Source organism: Rhipicephalus microplus, chromosome 1, assembly GCF_043290135.1.
Source record: "Rhipicephalus microplus isolate Deutch F79 chromosome 1, USDA_Rmic, whole genome shotgun sequence".
Classification (NCBI taxonomy): Eukaryota; Metazoa; Arthropoda; class Arachnida; order Ixodida; family Ixodidae; genus Rhipicephalus; species Rhipicephalus microplus.
Window position 1 is genome coordinate 247,551,804 of NC_134700.1, and position 12,516 is coordinate 247,564,319.

A 12,516-nucleotide genomic window follows, 5' to 3' on the forward strand; every position below is an offset into this window, starting at 1 on the left:
GGAGAAGTGTCCCATTAGATATTGTGCACGTAATACAGAGTATTTTCAGCACAAAGATGAACACACACACATAAAGAACTGTCAAAAGTATCTAGATCAAGCGGTACAATATTTCTGCACTTTAAATTTTTGCCAAATATGTGACGGTGTAAAATTAAATAAAATTACAGCATAAAGGACGTTTTTTATCGCATGGCATTTAAAACTTGGCTTGTTGTAATTTTCTTAAACAGAAATTAATACAGAGCTGCATTCAAAATGGGTAAGAATAGTGCAAAGTCACCGTATAGTTTTCAACAGCTAAGAAATACATTAACTGTAAAGTGTGCTACATCCGGTCTTTGAATGCAATTCTTCAATGAACAAAGCAAATTGTCTTAACATTCATTGCTTTAACACGAATGCAATTTTCTGAGAAATTCAGGCATGTACGACGTTCTTTATTCTCATATAATATAAAAACGGGAATTTCACCTGTAGTTTGCTCGCAGTTATTAGTGCTCAGATATTTAAAAGGCAAGCTTGTTTACTTTTAATCTAAGATGATCGTATAAAAGTAGCAATACTCGGAGCTTTGCACGGTAGGTACACCAGTATTTAGCAGATGAATGGGGAATAAGTACAAGGTAAGCATCAGCAAATTGTCACTTTGTGAAGCAGTTTCAATTGTACGAAAGTGTTTCTTTAGTTACATGAATATCATGCAGAATGATTTCGATTAATACCAATTTTACCAGAAGTAGCGCATGCTGTAGAGAGCTACACAGAGACTCTGTTTTCCAAATAAACTAATTTGTTTTGTTCCCAAGTTGTGCAGGAGGCACTATTACAGTGCAGAGCTTTAAGACATTTTGGAGGCCTGTGTTTGAAGACCTGTGTTTTTACGTGAGCTTTTTATCTACTAGTGTTAACGTTGCGCTGATGGTACAACCAGAGTCTTTCAATGTATTGGAGGACTCTGGTACAACTAAAGACTATTCAGATGGCGAAAGAAAATTAAACAACAACACGAAACCATGGATAGCCCTGGCAAAGTTACTGTTTTTGTTTATAGGAGTAGGCCACTGAGACGACGAGTTAGTGCCGTAATAATAGGCTGACAAAACAGTGTGCATAGAAGAGATCGACTCACTTGAAGAATTCTATTCGGCTTCCGTCGTAGGCCCTGTTGTAGACCACCTTCATGCCGCCGATGTCGTACGCGCCGCGTATGGCAATCATCAGCATCGAGCCGAACATGAGGCATATTTGGAACACGTCTGTCCACACGACTGCCTTCATTCCTCCCTTAAAAAAATGACAGCATTGCAGTGTGAATCTCTCTCGGAATAAGCATGATCCCATTTATCCCTGACTTCACATTACAACGATTCCCTATAGAAACTGTCTGTCCTCAACACCATTTTCTCGTCCTGATATTATACTGACGCCTCATAATGGTGGCCTCAAACAAAAACAAATAAGGAGAGGCGTGCATATATACGGTTGCCCATCAGGGGGGCCTTGTTTTTCCGCAGCCCTTACTCACCTCTTCTACCTTTGTTGATTGTGTGTTATTAAAAAAAAAACGAAGCTACGATGCAACAAAAAGAAAAATGATGCGATGACGTCATTATTATAATAGCATGGCCTGCCAATAGTCTCACGATTCTCGGTGGTATGTGTTAAACGTTAACACTTCTAGGACTGCAGCATGAAAAGTCGTCGGCCGGCATCATCTTCAAAAAGCATTTATTGCCATAACTTTGCGTGTTAAAAATGGCGCGCAGATGTTGGACATAGTAATGATACAGGGCAGTATTCACGCCACCCCATTAGGTGAATAGAGGGGCAACCAGTCCTCCCCCGTTGGCATGCATATGCGAATGAGCACACCAGTGAAGACCTGTTTGTTCGAATTCGGTGTGGCTGCCTTTTTTTTTTTGTATACAAATATGCGTCAAGAAAGTGCAACGTGGACTACCTGATTTCCCGAAATTACCCCTGCTATCAAACAGTGTCACCCCTGTCACTGAATGTTGTCGAGAGACTCAGATGAAAAATACCACCACTACTTGTGTTTATGTATTGTTCTTTAAAAACTAGTCCATTCTGGCGTTCGGTGATCAAAAGAAATGAAAAAAAGAGAAATTTAATAAATGTTCATCTAAATTGCATAATGTCTATTTATATATACTGGAGTAAAACAGACAATAGAAGCTGGTTGTGGCTCGCCCTCGAAATGGCAAAAAGAATGATGAGGGTTTGCGTTTCCGGATTCTCGACCAACTGAAGCCTCAATCCCTTTATCTCGCGGAAAACTCCCAGCGACATGAATAACTACGTGGCAAGTAAGGACTGTGACACAAGTTCGGTCACACTCTCCCGGAGAAGCACAAAAGCGTATAGAACATGACATTCAACCACTTGTGTCTCGGCTCACGCTAACGCTTCATTAGCGTACTGATCAGCGCCACGTATACTCACGATGCTTGTGTAGAAGGTGCAGACAATGCCTATGGAAAGCACAGAAGTCCATACGCTGATTCCCGTCACTGCAGAAAGGAGAATGGTTGATGTCACGCAAAGGAGCACTGATTCTGATTCGTAACAAACGGCCTGTTTTTGACGCGACTGAGTGAGCTTTCGCCTTATCTGGCGTTAAGGCCATTTCATTGCAACGCACCATTATGTTCTATGTCATAGCATCGTTCCGATGCATGACACATATCAATCAAGAACTCGCGTGTGTGGTTAGCGGGCGCGCGTCTACATTTGTATCCCTTCGGGTGGAATGTTTCGGTGGGAGGACGCAGGTAATCGAGTCCTCAAGGTGAACAAATGTTTCGCAGTCAGTAAGTCTGTGCAAATGTCGGGGGCAGTAGCATGACCAAGTGGCAATCTGTATGATCTGGTGCACGCGACTGCAGATGGATGAGTGCCGTTAGAGGAAAACAGAAAAGTGAATGCAGATTTTGTTCCTGGAAGCGAATGCGCACACCGTATACACAATGAGCGTAGAAAATATTCTTCGCGGCCGTACGCAACCGTATTTCCTAACGTGTTGTCCACATGCAAGCTGTTTCAAACGTATCGCGAAGTTCATGTCGTGAATTTGATATAAATGCAGCATTGCACATATTTGCAACAAAAACAAGCCAGGAGAGCACCTTAGCTTGTAGTACCTCAATTCCTACAGACAAATGTTTAAATTAAAGGTATGTATTCTGCTAAAAATATATGAATGTGTGTACGGATGCCTACGTTACTGCAATTTAGGCATGGTAACATCTACACAGCTGCACATTAATCACGCGTGTTGATAGGTAAATGGTACATTTGCTCTCAACAATAGCTATGTCCCCGAAGTACAGGGGATATATCGTGCAGAATGTAATATGAGGCTTACAGCGTATAGGTAATTCAGTAGTAAGAATAATAAAAATGAGAAATATTTTAGCATCAGTTACATACGTTATGCTGCCTTATTAGCGTATGCAAAACATGGTTCCTGAATTGAAGTACATGTTGCTTTTCCCACAACATTAGATGCTACACTCATGAACTCATGAACAAGTGAGCCTACAGGTGTTGTTATTGTAATGTTTATGCTACAAATCTCCCCCTATATAAAAATACGAAGACAGTATTGCTGTGACAAGGATAGCCGTAGTCTCTAGGGCAGTGTCATTGTGTTTCGGGCTCTTCATTTTACCAACTGCGTTGTATACATCTGTTTCTTCCATTACTGAGTGACGTTATTTATTGTGAAGTAAGAAAAAAAAAACAAATCATTGGGCCGCACCATAAAAGTATAGCAGGCAAAGCACTGAATGATACACGGTTGGGGTATTACTTATTGCCATGCAAAGCTTGCAAGAAAAGTGCTAACTTCAGCTTGTACCAACCCCCATCGATACCGATCACGCGAAACTGCACGAGATCTGCACGATTCCGCAGGCCTTATTGCGTGATAACTACGTATACAACACATTCTGAACCGTCAGTGAGGCCGTTAACTATTCAGTGCAACAATATTGAGACAATTTTACAATTACGAAACCTCTTCGCTGGTAGAGGGTAAGGTGGTGGGAACTGCCGCCGAAAAGACGACGGGCAGATTTTGGGACATCAACTCCGCAAATTGGTTATAATATCTTAACTCCTTTCATTTTTCCTATTTCATCCCGCTCTCTTATTGACTGCAAAATACTGCGCCACTTCACTTTTAATAATACCTCCATCTCCTTTTCATATCTTTTGAGAAAAGGTCAACAAACATACGAGCACTGGCCAGACGCAATTAGACGCTGCTGAGCAGAACTGAGGGCTTTTGGATGGATCTGCGGTGCCCTCTTTGTATTCATTAAAACTTGATCGGAAGCATGTCAAATCAGTCTTAAGGCAAAAGAGGAAGTAGTCTTCTCGGCAGTGTGGGTACCGTAAATCCGGACGTGTACGCAAAAACTTACACGTATATATAGTTAATTACCTGTAACCAATCACATGCTTTGGGGGCATTTTAGCTATAGGAAAGGACGTTGTCACTCTGTAATGTTAATTTTACACCTAGCCAGTTAATCCTGTAACAAGGAACGCACATTTTTAAGCTTCAACTCGGTGGGAAATATAGTATAGAACCGGCAGTAGTGTCGCGGGCATACTCCTTGTAGCACATAAGTGCTTATATTTGCTTTCTCACCTTAATGCTTGCCGATGTGTTGGCTGATTAAATGGGCGATCTTACGACTGTATATCCATAGCCAACTGAGATTTTTATTAGTTATATAGAGAGTACCTGCTCCGAGGTATAGTAACTACTTTATGAAGCACCCAGACGCGAGAACTGGGGTGAAGCAATCAGTCTTGTGTGCCAATTAGGTGTTCGTATGCTACAGCACCCGCCTTCCCTGCAGCATTCGCAGGGTAACGAGCTTTAGGCATTGCTACCTGTTGCTAAAGAAAAACACGCAACATGACAGGCAAGAATTTTGAAACACTGCTGGTAATGGAGGTGAACTGTACAGGAGGAATGACAGAGCGCAAATCGAAGTAATTCTGTTTACGCTATTTGTGTTGAGAGAAATGCTGAAAAGACTTTAACGAATTAAATTTTATTAATTCACCAACTACATTCTTGGTACCGATAAATGGTCACTGTGCCCGACCATCCGAAGAAATGAATGAAAGAAGCAGAATGAATCGAGGGGCCTTTTTTTTTTTTTGTTCGACGCAACCATACAAATCTAACAAATAAAGAAGCGAAGAAATCCCACGGGGAGCGCGTGTGCTTTTTAATAGAATTGCAGAAAATATGGGGTAAAGGCGAAAGTAAATATAGAGCCCGAAAAACCAGCTTCCTTCCGTTCATAACGTGAACCAAAACATTTTTTTTCAGATAGAAAGTGTCGTCGTAATCAGTTACTTTTGCTTTCAGCCTATATAAGTGTGTAAATTCCAACAAGTTGCACTACTCTAGTGTTTGTTTTATTTAGAATTCAATCTCAGCTAAATATTAAGGGTGTATCCCGTGAAGTACATGCGTCGCCATACTCAGTACATCGGAACATCGCCAACACGTGTTCAGAAGATATAACGTGCAAGCGCGCGAAATCCTGCAGACCTACTGGTTCGAGACAACCCATATGAAAATCTTGGCTGTACAGAAGCGGTTATATGCTCGTTATCTACAACCGCAAACGAATGCCGTATACTGCTCTCGTTAACGATGCTCACCTTGAGAAAGGGCAAGTGCGGGTGCGTAAAGGACAATCGCCATGTAGATGAGCTGCGGGTAATGAGAGAACGAGTAAGAAAAATGCTCGTTTTCAAACTCGGAGATAGTATGGAAAGACGCACAGCACATTCTCACCATTTGTAAGGAGAACGTGACGCATCCCATGGCTCGAATAATGTGGTTGAAGCGAAGCTCCAGGTACTTCGTTATGAAAGAGACAGAACAAGAGTGATACATCAGAATTCATGCACACTTCACAGCTAGTTTTGTCACACAAAAAAGTGTAGCAGCCCACAGTCACTCATAGTGAAATGACGCCGCGGCTTCATATAGCCGCTTATGAGCATCAAATTAAAACTTGAATCTTTGTTCTTGTATAGTGTATATTCATTTAGTTGAGTATTGAATAATGAAATATATGGAAGGGACATTTTTTTTTCTCCCTGTCCCCAAACTCACCAGTAGGATATCATGTCTTGGAGACCACTGTGGGTGTGAGAAGTATTGTCATACCAGGTAGAGACAAAACCGTTTGCGCTAGTTGGTAATTTGCGGTAGAGTTTTACTATTGGTGTTATAGAAATATTTCAATTGCATTTAAGGTGAGGGGGAGGCTCAGTCGCGTGCCCAGTTTCGTCCTGTTCCTTTCTTTGCCCTTGTCTCGCGTTGTTCGTCTGCTATTTCGAACGGAGACGGCACTCGTCTCTGCGTTTTCTCCTGTTTTTGAGCCCGAACTTGATATGCATTGGGCGCAATTCATACAGTGCCGCGTGGTGCTCAAGCTAGGCTACCAGGCAGCCGTAGTCCCAATTCTTCAGTTTTCATTCCGCTGTCTTCGTTGTGCCCACTGTCCCTGAATGTTTAATTGTCCCTTGAATGGAACCATGTGCGCCTGCACCGGCACTTCAAGTGAAACTGACTACTTCTATTTGTTGTCTTTCGTTGCTTCAGCGACTGCTTTCCGTAGTGCTAAGCTTGCTGGACATGACACTGTAATACAGTTTGGACTATAATGTTACTGCCTGCTTATAGCGACGCCTCGCCTCGCTACTTTCTCCTGCAGTTCACCCAACTTCACCAATTCTCGCGCAGTTTTTTTTTTTTTTTTATGGTGGAATGAACGAAAATATGCTGGCGTGGTCGCTGTTTTTGAACAACTCAGTGAATCACACGGAAGGCAATACCTAACTCTAAGCTCGACTGTAAGAGCTCTCTCAGCCAAAAATCACCCCCCAACCCTTTGTTTTTAGACGAGCGGGGGGAGACGGACAGACAGACGCGTAATACCATACATTACGCGAGATGCTTGGTACCGTCGTAAGCATGGTGGCCAAATATAGCTAGGAGCACAATCGTGCACTTTTTGTCCTTACACGTGTCAATTCAGGCTAGTCCTTTTTATAGCCGGCAATCGGTGTGCAAGCGTGAAGATGGCCCGGTGTATATACCCGCTGGAAAATACGCACAAAAAAGCCGGGTTTCACTACGAGTGGCAATGCGCGTAGTGGCGAAGCCGTTCCTCCCTACGCTGTGCATGCACACGTGCTGAACGCGCAGTCGAAGAAAACAAGAGGCCGGATCTTGTGGCAAGAGCTTCAATGCAACCTTCTATAGTTGTCGCATTTTTTTCCCCTCTGCGCGCAAGTCTTCACGGTTGCCTGCAGCCACTGACCGGTTTGTCTCTTGGCAGTCTCTACTTTCTCTCTTTCGCTTCCGCAGCTGTTGTGTCTGCGTTTTCCACTCACAACCGGTTCACGCACGAGTTAGGTACCAGCGCTGTTTGTCTGCAGCACCAAGGCCCGAAAATACGGTGCAGCGTAGCGAAACCTATATAGTCGTAGTTAGCTAACACCCAACAGACCAGAGAATTCCAACTGTTTTCGATAGTAGTCAAGAAATAATTGCGTACACGATACGTACGCACCTGCTTATGACTGAACACCGACCGTCTAAAAGCGATGAGCCACGCCAGGGCTAGCGGGTTATCCAATTAACGTCACATGAATAGGTGTTGTGGCTTCTATATGACACCACTTTCTGTACACACGGCTTCGTTTGGACAGTTTTTTTTAAAAAGCATAACATTGGGAACAAATTCATTTGCGAGCCTGACGGTCACCCCAACAATCATTAGCGTGTCATTTAATTAGCTTGTTATATTGTGTTTATTGTCATAATTGCCTGTCTTTTCAACCAATAAATAAGAGCGTAACAATCATGCCTTTCTTAATTTGTAGACCACTTTGCGCGAGACGATGGTCAGATGTGTGGGTGCTCGTTCATGTTTAAGAACATTTGACAGAGGCAGGGATGGAAATTACCGATTGCAAAGCACGACACCACCAATTCGACGGCCATGACGTGCCGCGCACTGTTCATCGCACATCTCCTTCGCAGTCCCTGTCGAACCAAACTCGTTTCCTGACATGGCGCTCCTTTAGAGGGCTACCCAGCTCATTTTTGCTCTCTCTAGTCTGTTCACCTCCTTCGGCACGTGGTCTACACTGTTTGGCCTTCGGAGGCGTCTCTCTTTTGCGCAGCCGCACACTGCATCGCATGACGTGTTCCCCGTATATTCAACCGCAGTTTAGCTCGAAATTACCTGACTTATATTTCGAAGTGTTACATTCCAAAAGCACGTTTTTGATTACGAAGCATGCCGTTTAGCGGGGAGCTCAGAGTAATTTTGACTTTTGACAGCCCCAGCTTCTCTTGCGTATACACCCGAATCCGAGCACATAAGTGCTCTCGAATTTCGTCTCCAGAGAAGTGCGGCTAGAATCGAGCCCGTGAGCGCGATGTAAATAAAAAAAAAAAAACTAATGCCAGAGCAGCTGGGCTATACGGAACCAGACCTTGAGAAGCTCGCTTAGGTCACAAAGTAACGATACTTGGTTTCACGGAATCACAAAGAACCAAATTTTCATTACGAAGAACGTAAAAGAAACTGGCACGGATTCACACGTCTATGCGGTCACCAAAAAAAAAAAAAAGTCTTACGGACCGAGGGATATGAGAAAACGTTCAATTTACGAGCACTTTGTCACTTTAGACAGCGCAACTGTTTCAATATGTACTAGTTTAGGCTTGTTAGTACAGATTCAACATGAACGTGTTGTTCGCTGATGTCATTCAAAGAAAGTTGTAGATTACATAAACCCACTCCGTGCATAAACCGCACAGACAGTTTGAAGTATGCATTTTTCCTCAGAACTACTCATGAGCGGGATAGTCTAAGGTCCGATGATGTAGAATCTACACCTGTTGATTTATTTCTTAAATGCACTGAACAACCGCTAACAAATTGCGTTTTACTGAGTGCACAATCATGCATTTGTCATACTTACGCAATGATTCGCCTTCTCTTCAATATGTATCAGTGTTACTCAAAGTAAATTCTTTTTTTATTGTTATAAAAATGCTGATACGTATATTATTTGTATAGGATAACCACACTTTTAATGACAAGCAGTGTCGTGTTTTCTGTATGATGTTTAGCACATATTACCCTTTTTGCCAAGTATGTGTCATAATATTCAATTATGTTACTTGTTTTGCAGACAGGCTGCTGTGACCATTTGAAAGAATAGCAGGCGTTGTGTCAACGCTTGAAGAAATAATACTTAGAAGCCGTAGTTCAGGGATTTCACACGCCGACTATACGTAACATTGAACCACTTGAAATTAGAACTAGCGTATGGAGTTCCGAAACCGATACCGTGACAGGGAAACAAACAAATGCGTTTTTAGCCCTCGCACGTAAATAATCGCTTGCAAGAACCACAAATCAACGATTGGCTGGTTGTCATTTCAAAAAGACGAGCGCTGGTCAACGACCAACTCTTCATAACCAAAATAACGCAGCGTGAATTCCAGCACTGGTTATAGCTAACGCACACGACGATACCGTCAGGTGGTCATGCAGTTGTAATACTGCGGAGGCATACCGGTTGTTGAGCCTGTTGGAATATTCAAAGCTCTAAAGCACCTTGCGCAATCATATGCGGCCAGTTTCCTGCTTTTCAACTCGTTTTATTATTGCGTAAGCAGCCGCCGCTGCAGCTGCCATAGTGAAAATATAAGCGGCACAACCTTGCACAACGAATACAGAGTCAGGAAGAACCGCGGATACGTTTTCAGCGTTCAAATTTCAATAGAATCCATGCATACGTGATTGTATTGCGTAATACGATATGCGGTTACACTTTGAAAACCATCGGCGAATGTTTCCACCGGGCTATCGTGAGATGCAGTAATCGAGGGATAATAGAAGCATTTAAATCGGTGTAACTGTTGGCAGGCTGAACACGGTCGAGTGTGACGCCATCGGGTACAGTTTGTCTGGCTATGATTATTCCAAATATATTCAATTGGGTTGTAAGGTGACGGCAACAAAGTAAAAGAAATAAGATATTCTCAATGTAGATACTAAAATGCGGAAAGATCAATTTTAAGCTTGATTTATTAGCGTAGCTTAATATTGCAGAATTGTTCGCCTTAGCCTCGTTTTCATTTGCGCTAGTGAAGCTAGCACTGTACAGAGATACATTAGAAACGACAATTTTGAGGCAGTCACTTGTTTCACCATAATATATCATCTATCAGCGGTTATGACAGAATGCCTTAAGTATACTGTGTTATAAAGACTGTATTGCAAAAAAAAGTGTGTTGAGAAAATGAACGCTGAATTTAGTGGATCTCTGTATTATCCTCAGAAAACAGTTATCTTAAGCTTAGCTAAAAAAATATTAAGAGAAACAAGTATGCAGTAAATGGCACCTTACACTAGGTGCAGTTCTTGCTCTAGAAATAAAAATGAAATAACGCGGCATATATAACTGAAAAAAAAAACGAGTCACACTAACAAACAGGGGAAAATGAAGAAAAAAAAACGACAACACAGATGCATTGTATGTGTTTGGTAGTGCACGCCATTGCTTTGCATTATGATGAACTAGCCAACTTCTCAAACGTCTTTTTTGCTACAACCTATCACATTTTGCGAGCCTTATAACTCTGGTGTTAACGAGACAATTCCGAGTTGACGCTCATCTTGTTTGCACCACGAAATTTGCGCTCGCTATATTTTGCTTATACTTAGCGAGACGGACAGGAGGAAAACTACACTCCGGGTGCACGTCTTTATGCATCGATGTTGTCCTATTGCCGATGGATGCAGTTGCGCCGCAGCAGCGGCGATTTCTTGCTGACAAATTACGAGGTGCAGTCGAGCGCGAGCTGTGGACTGAGAGTTGTGTGGGCTCTTGTTGTTCATGACTGTCGGTGACATGACGCAAATGAGAAGAATGAATGTGAACACAGATAAAACAAACAATTTCCTGTAGTCTAGATTCCTGTCGCTCCTGAACGACTGATGATGCGAGGGTTTTTTTTTTATCAAATGGTGATTTTGGGACGTTAAACCCCACAGATCAATCAGATGATGCAAGTGTGGGATGGTGTGCCGGAAAACACGCTCTCTGCTGTCTGCTGGCTGCTTTGATTTATAGGTGAGGTTTAACGTCCCAAAACCACCATATGATTATGAGAGACGCCGTAGTGGAGGGCTCCGGAAATTTCGACCACCTGGGGTCTTTAACGTGCACCCAAATCTGAGCACACGGGCCCAGAACATTTCGGCCTCCACCGGAAATGCAGCTGCCGCAGCCGGGATTCGATCCCGCGACCTGCGGGTCTGCAGCCGAGTACCTTAGCCACTAGACCACCACGGCGGGGCTCTGCTGGCTGCTTCATGACATGCTAAAATGATACACTACAGTACAGCAAAGTACATTATGGTACAGTGCAGCGCAGTATACATTACAATACAGTACAGTCAATTCCTGTATACATTTCTCGAAGCGGCTAAATCACACACACTCATCCTCCCGCTCAACCGTTCTCAAAGGTGCCAAATTGATAACGAAATGTGCGAAAGAGAACATTGCTTCACGAAGAGTTTATACAGGGACTAAATACTTAGTTTTTACAGGGACTAAAGTGATTTCTGTTCGAGTGAGGTTCTAAATGCTTACCGCTTTCTTTAAAATTAATTAGTGTCGCTTAGCGTTGCCATCCACATGGCTAAGTATAAAATTTTTTTTTCAATTCTGAAGATGAACAGAATCTTGTTAGGTTGCAGTACACAAACGCACATCAGGAAAATACACCCAATCTGGAGACCATCTAGAAATTTGAAAAAAGTATATGCAGTGGGAATAAATTACATAATATAGTATACGGTGATTGTGAATGTGTAGATGTTTATAATGCAACAAAAATGTTATCTCCAACATCTGCCCGACGTTAGTAAACCCACAGTTGTTTTTGTAGGGATTCAATTCTTACACAGATTCTACTACAGTATTCTATAGTGCTGGTGCGTCTGAGGGTGCACTCTTGCTTTTTGTTTTTGTCCGTTTTGCTTTGTTCCGATTTCTTTGGCAGGCGGGTGGGAGAGAGCGGAGGTGGATGAAGGGTATTGTCGCACATTCGGATCTTATCCTATGCACCACGCATAACTTGGCATAAACATGTGACAGTGATACTGTTTCGTTCGAATTTAATGTGGAACGAGATATTTTGAGTGATTTCATCACTCACTCTGAATGTCTTCGCCTACTAGCTTTGTTTGCGTCTCACTTGCGCGATGCTACGAAAATCTGCGACAGGAATCAAGCCTGCGCCGAACAAGCCTCCGCTAGATGATAAGCACAAAAGCCTCAGGCATAACTCTTCATTGTCATCAGCCACAGCATCAGCAAAGTGCCCCTAATGCCTTACAAAGTGCAGCGCAGGGT

The 12,516-nt window shown here is 42.7% G+C and overlaps 1 protein-coding gene across 1 annotated transcript in view; it reads right to left on the bottom strand.

Annotated features, from left to right (window-relative positions):
• Positions 1 to 12,516, bottom strand: part of LOC119164255 (sodium-coupled monocarboxylate transporter 1) — a 55,606-nt gene that overhangs the window by 23,352 nt on the left and 19,738 nt on the right. The window contains exons 3-6 of the mRNA XM_037416406.2: positions 5,852 to 5,917; positions 5,716 to 5,767; positions 2,467 to 2,534; positions 1,133 to 1,287 (exon numbers count right to left, since the gene is read on the bottom strand). Coding sequence (XP_037272303.2) covers positions 1,133 to 1,287; positions 2,467 to 2,534; positions 5,716 to 5,767; positions 5,852 to 5,917 — 341 coding nt within the window. The remainder of the gene's footprint in view (positions 1 to 1,132; positions 1,288 to 2,466; positions 2,535 to 5,715; positions 5,768 to 5,851; positions 5,918 to 12,516) is intronic.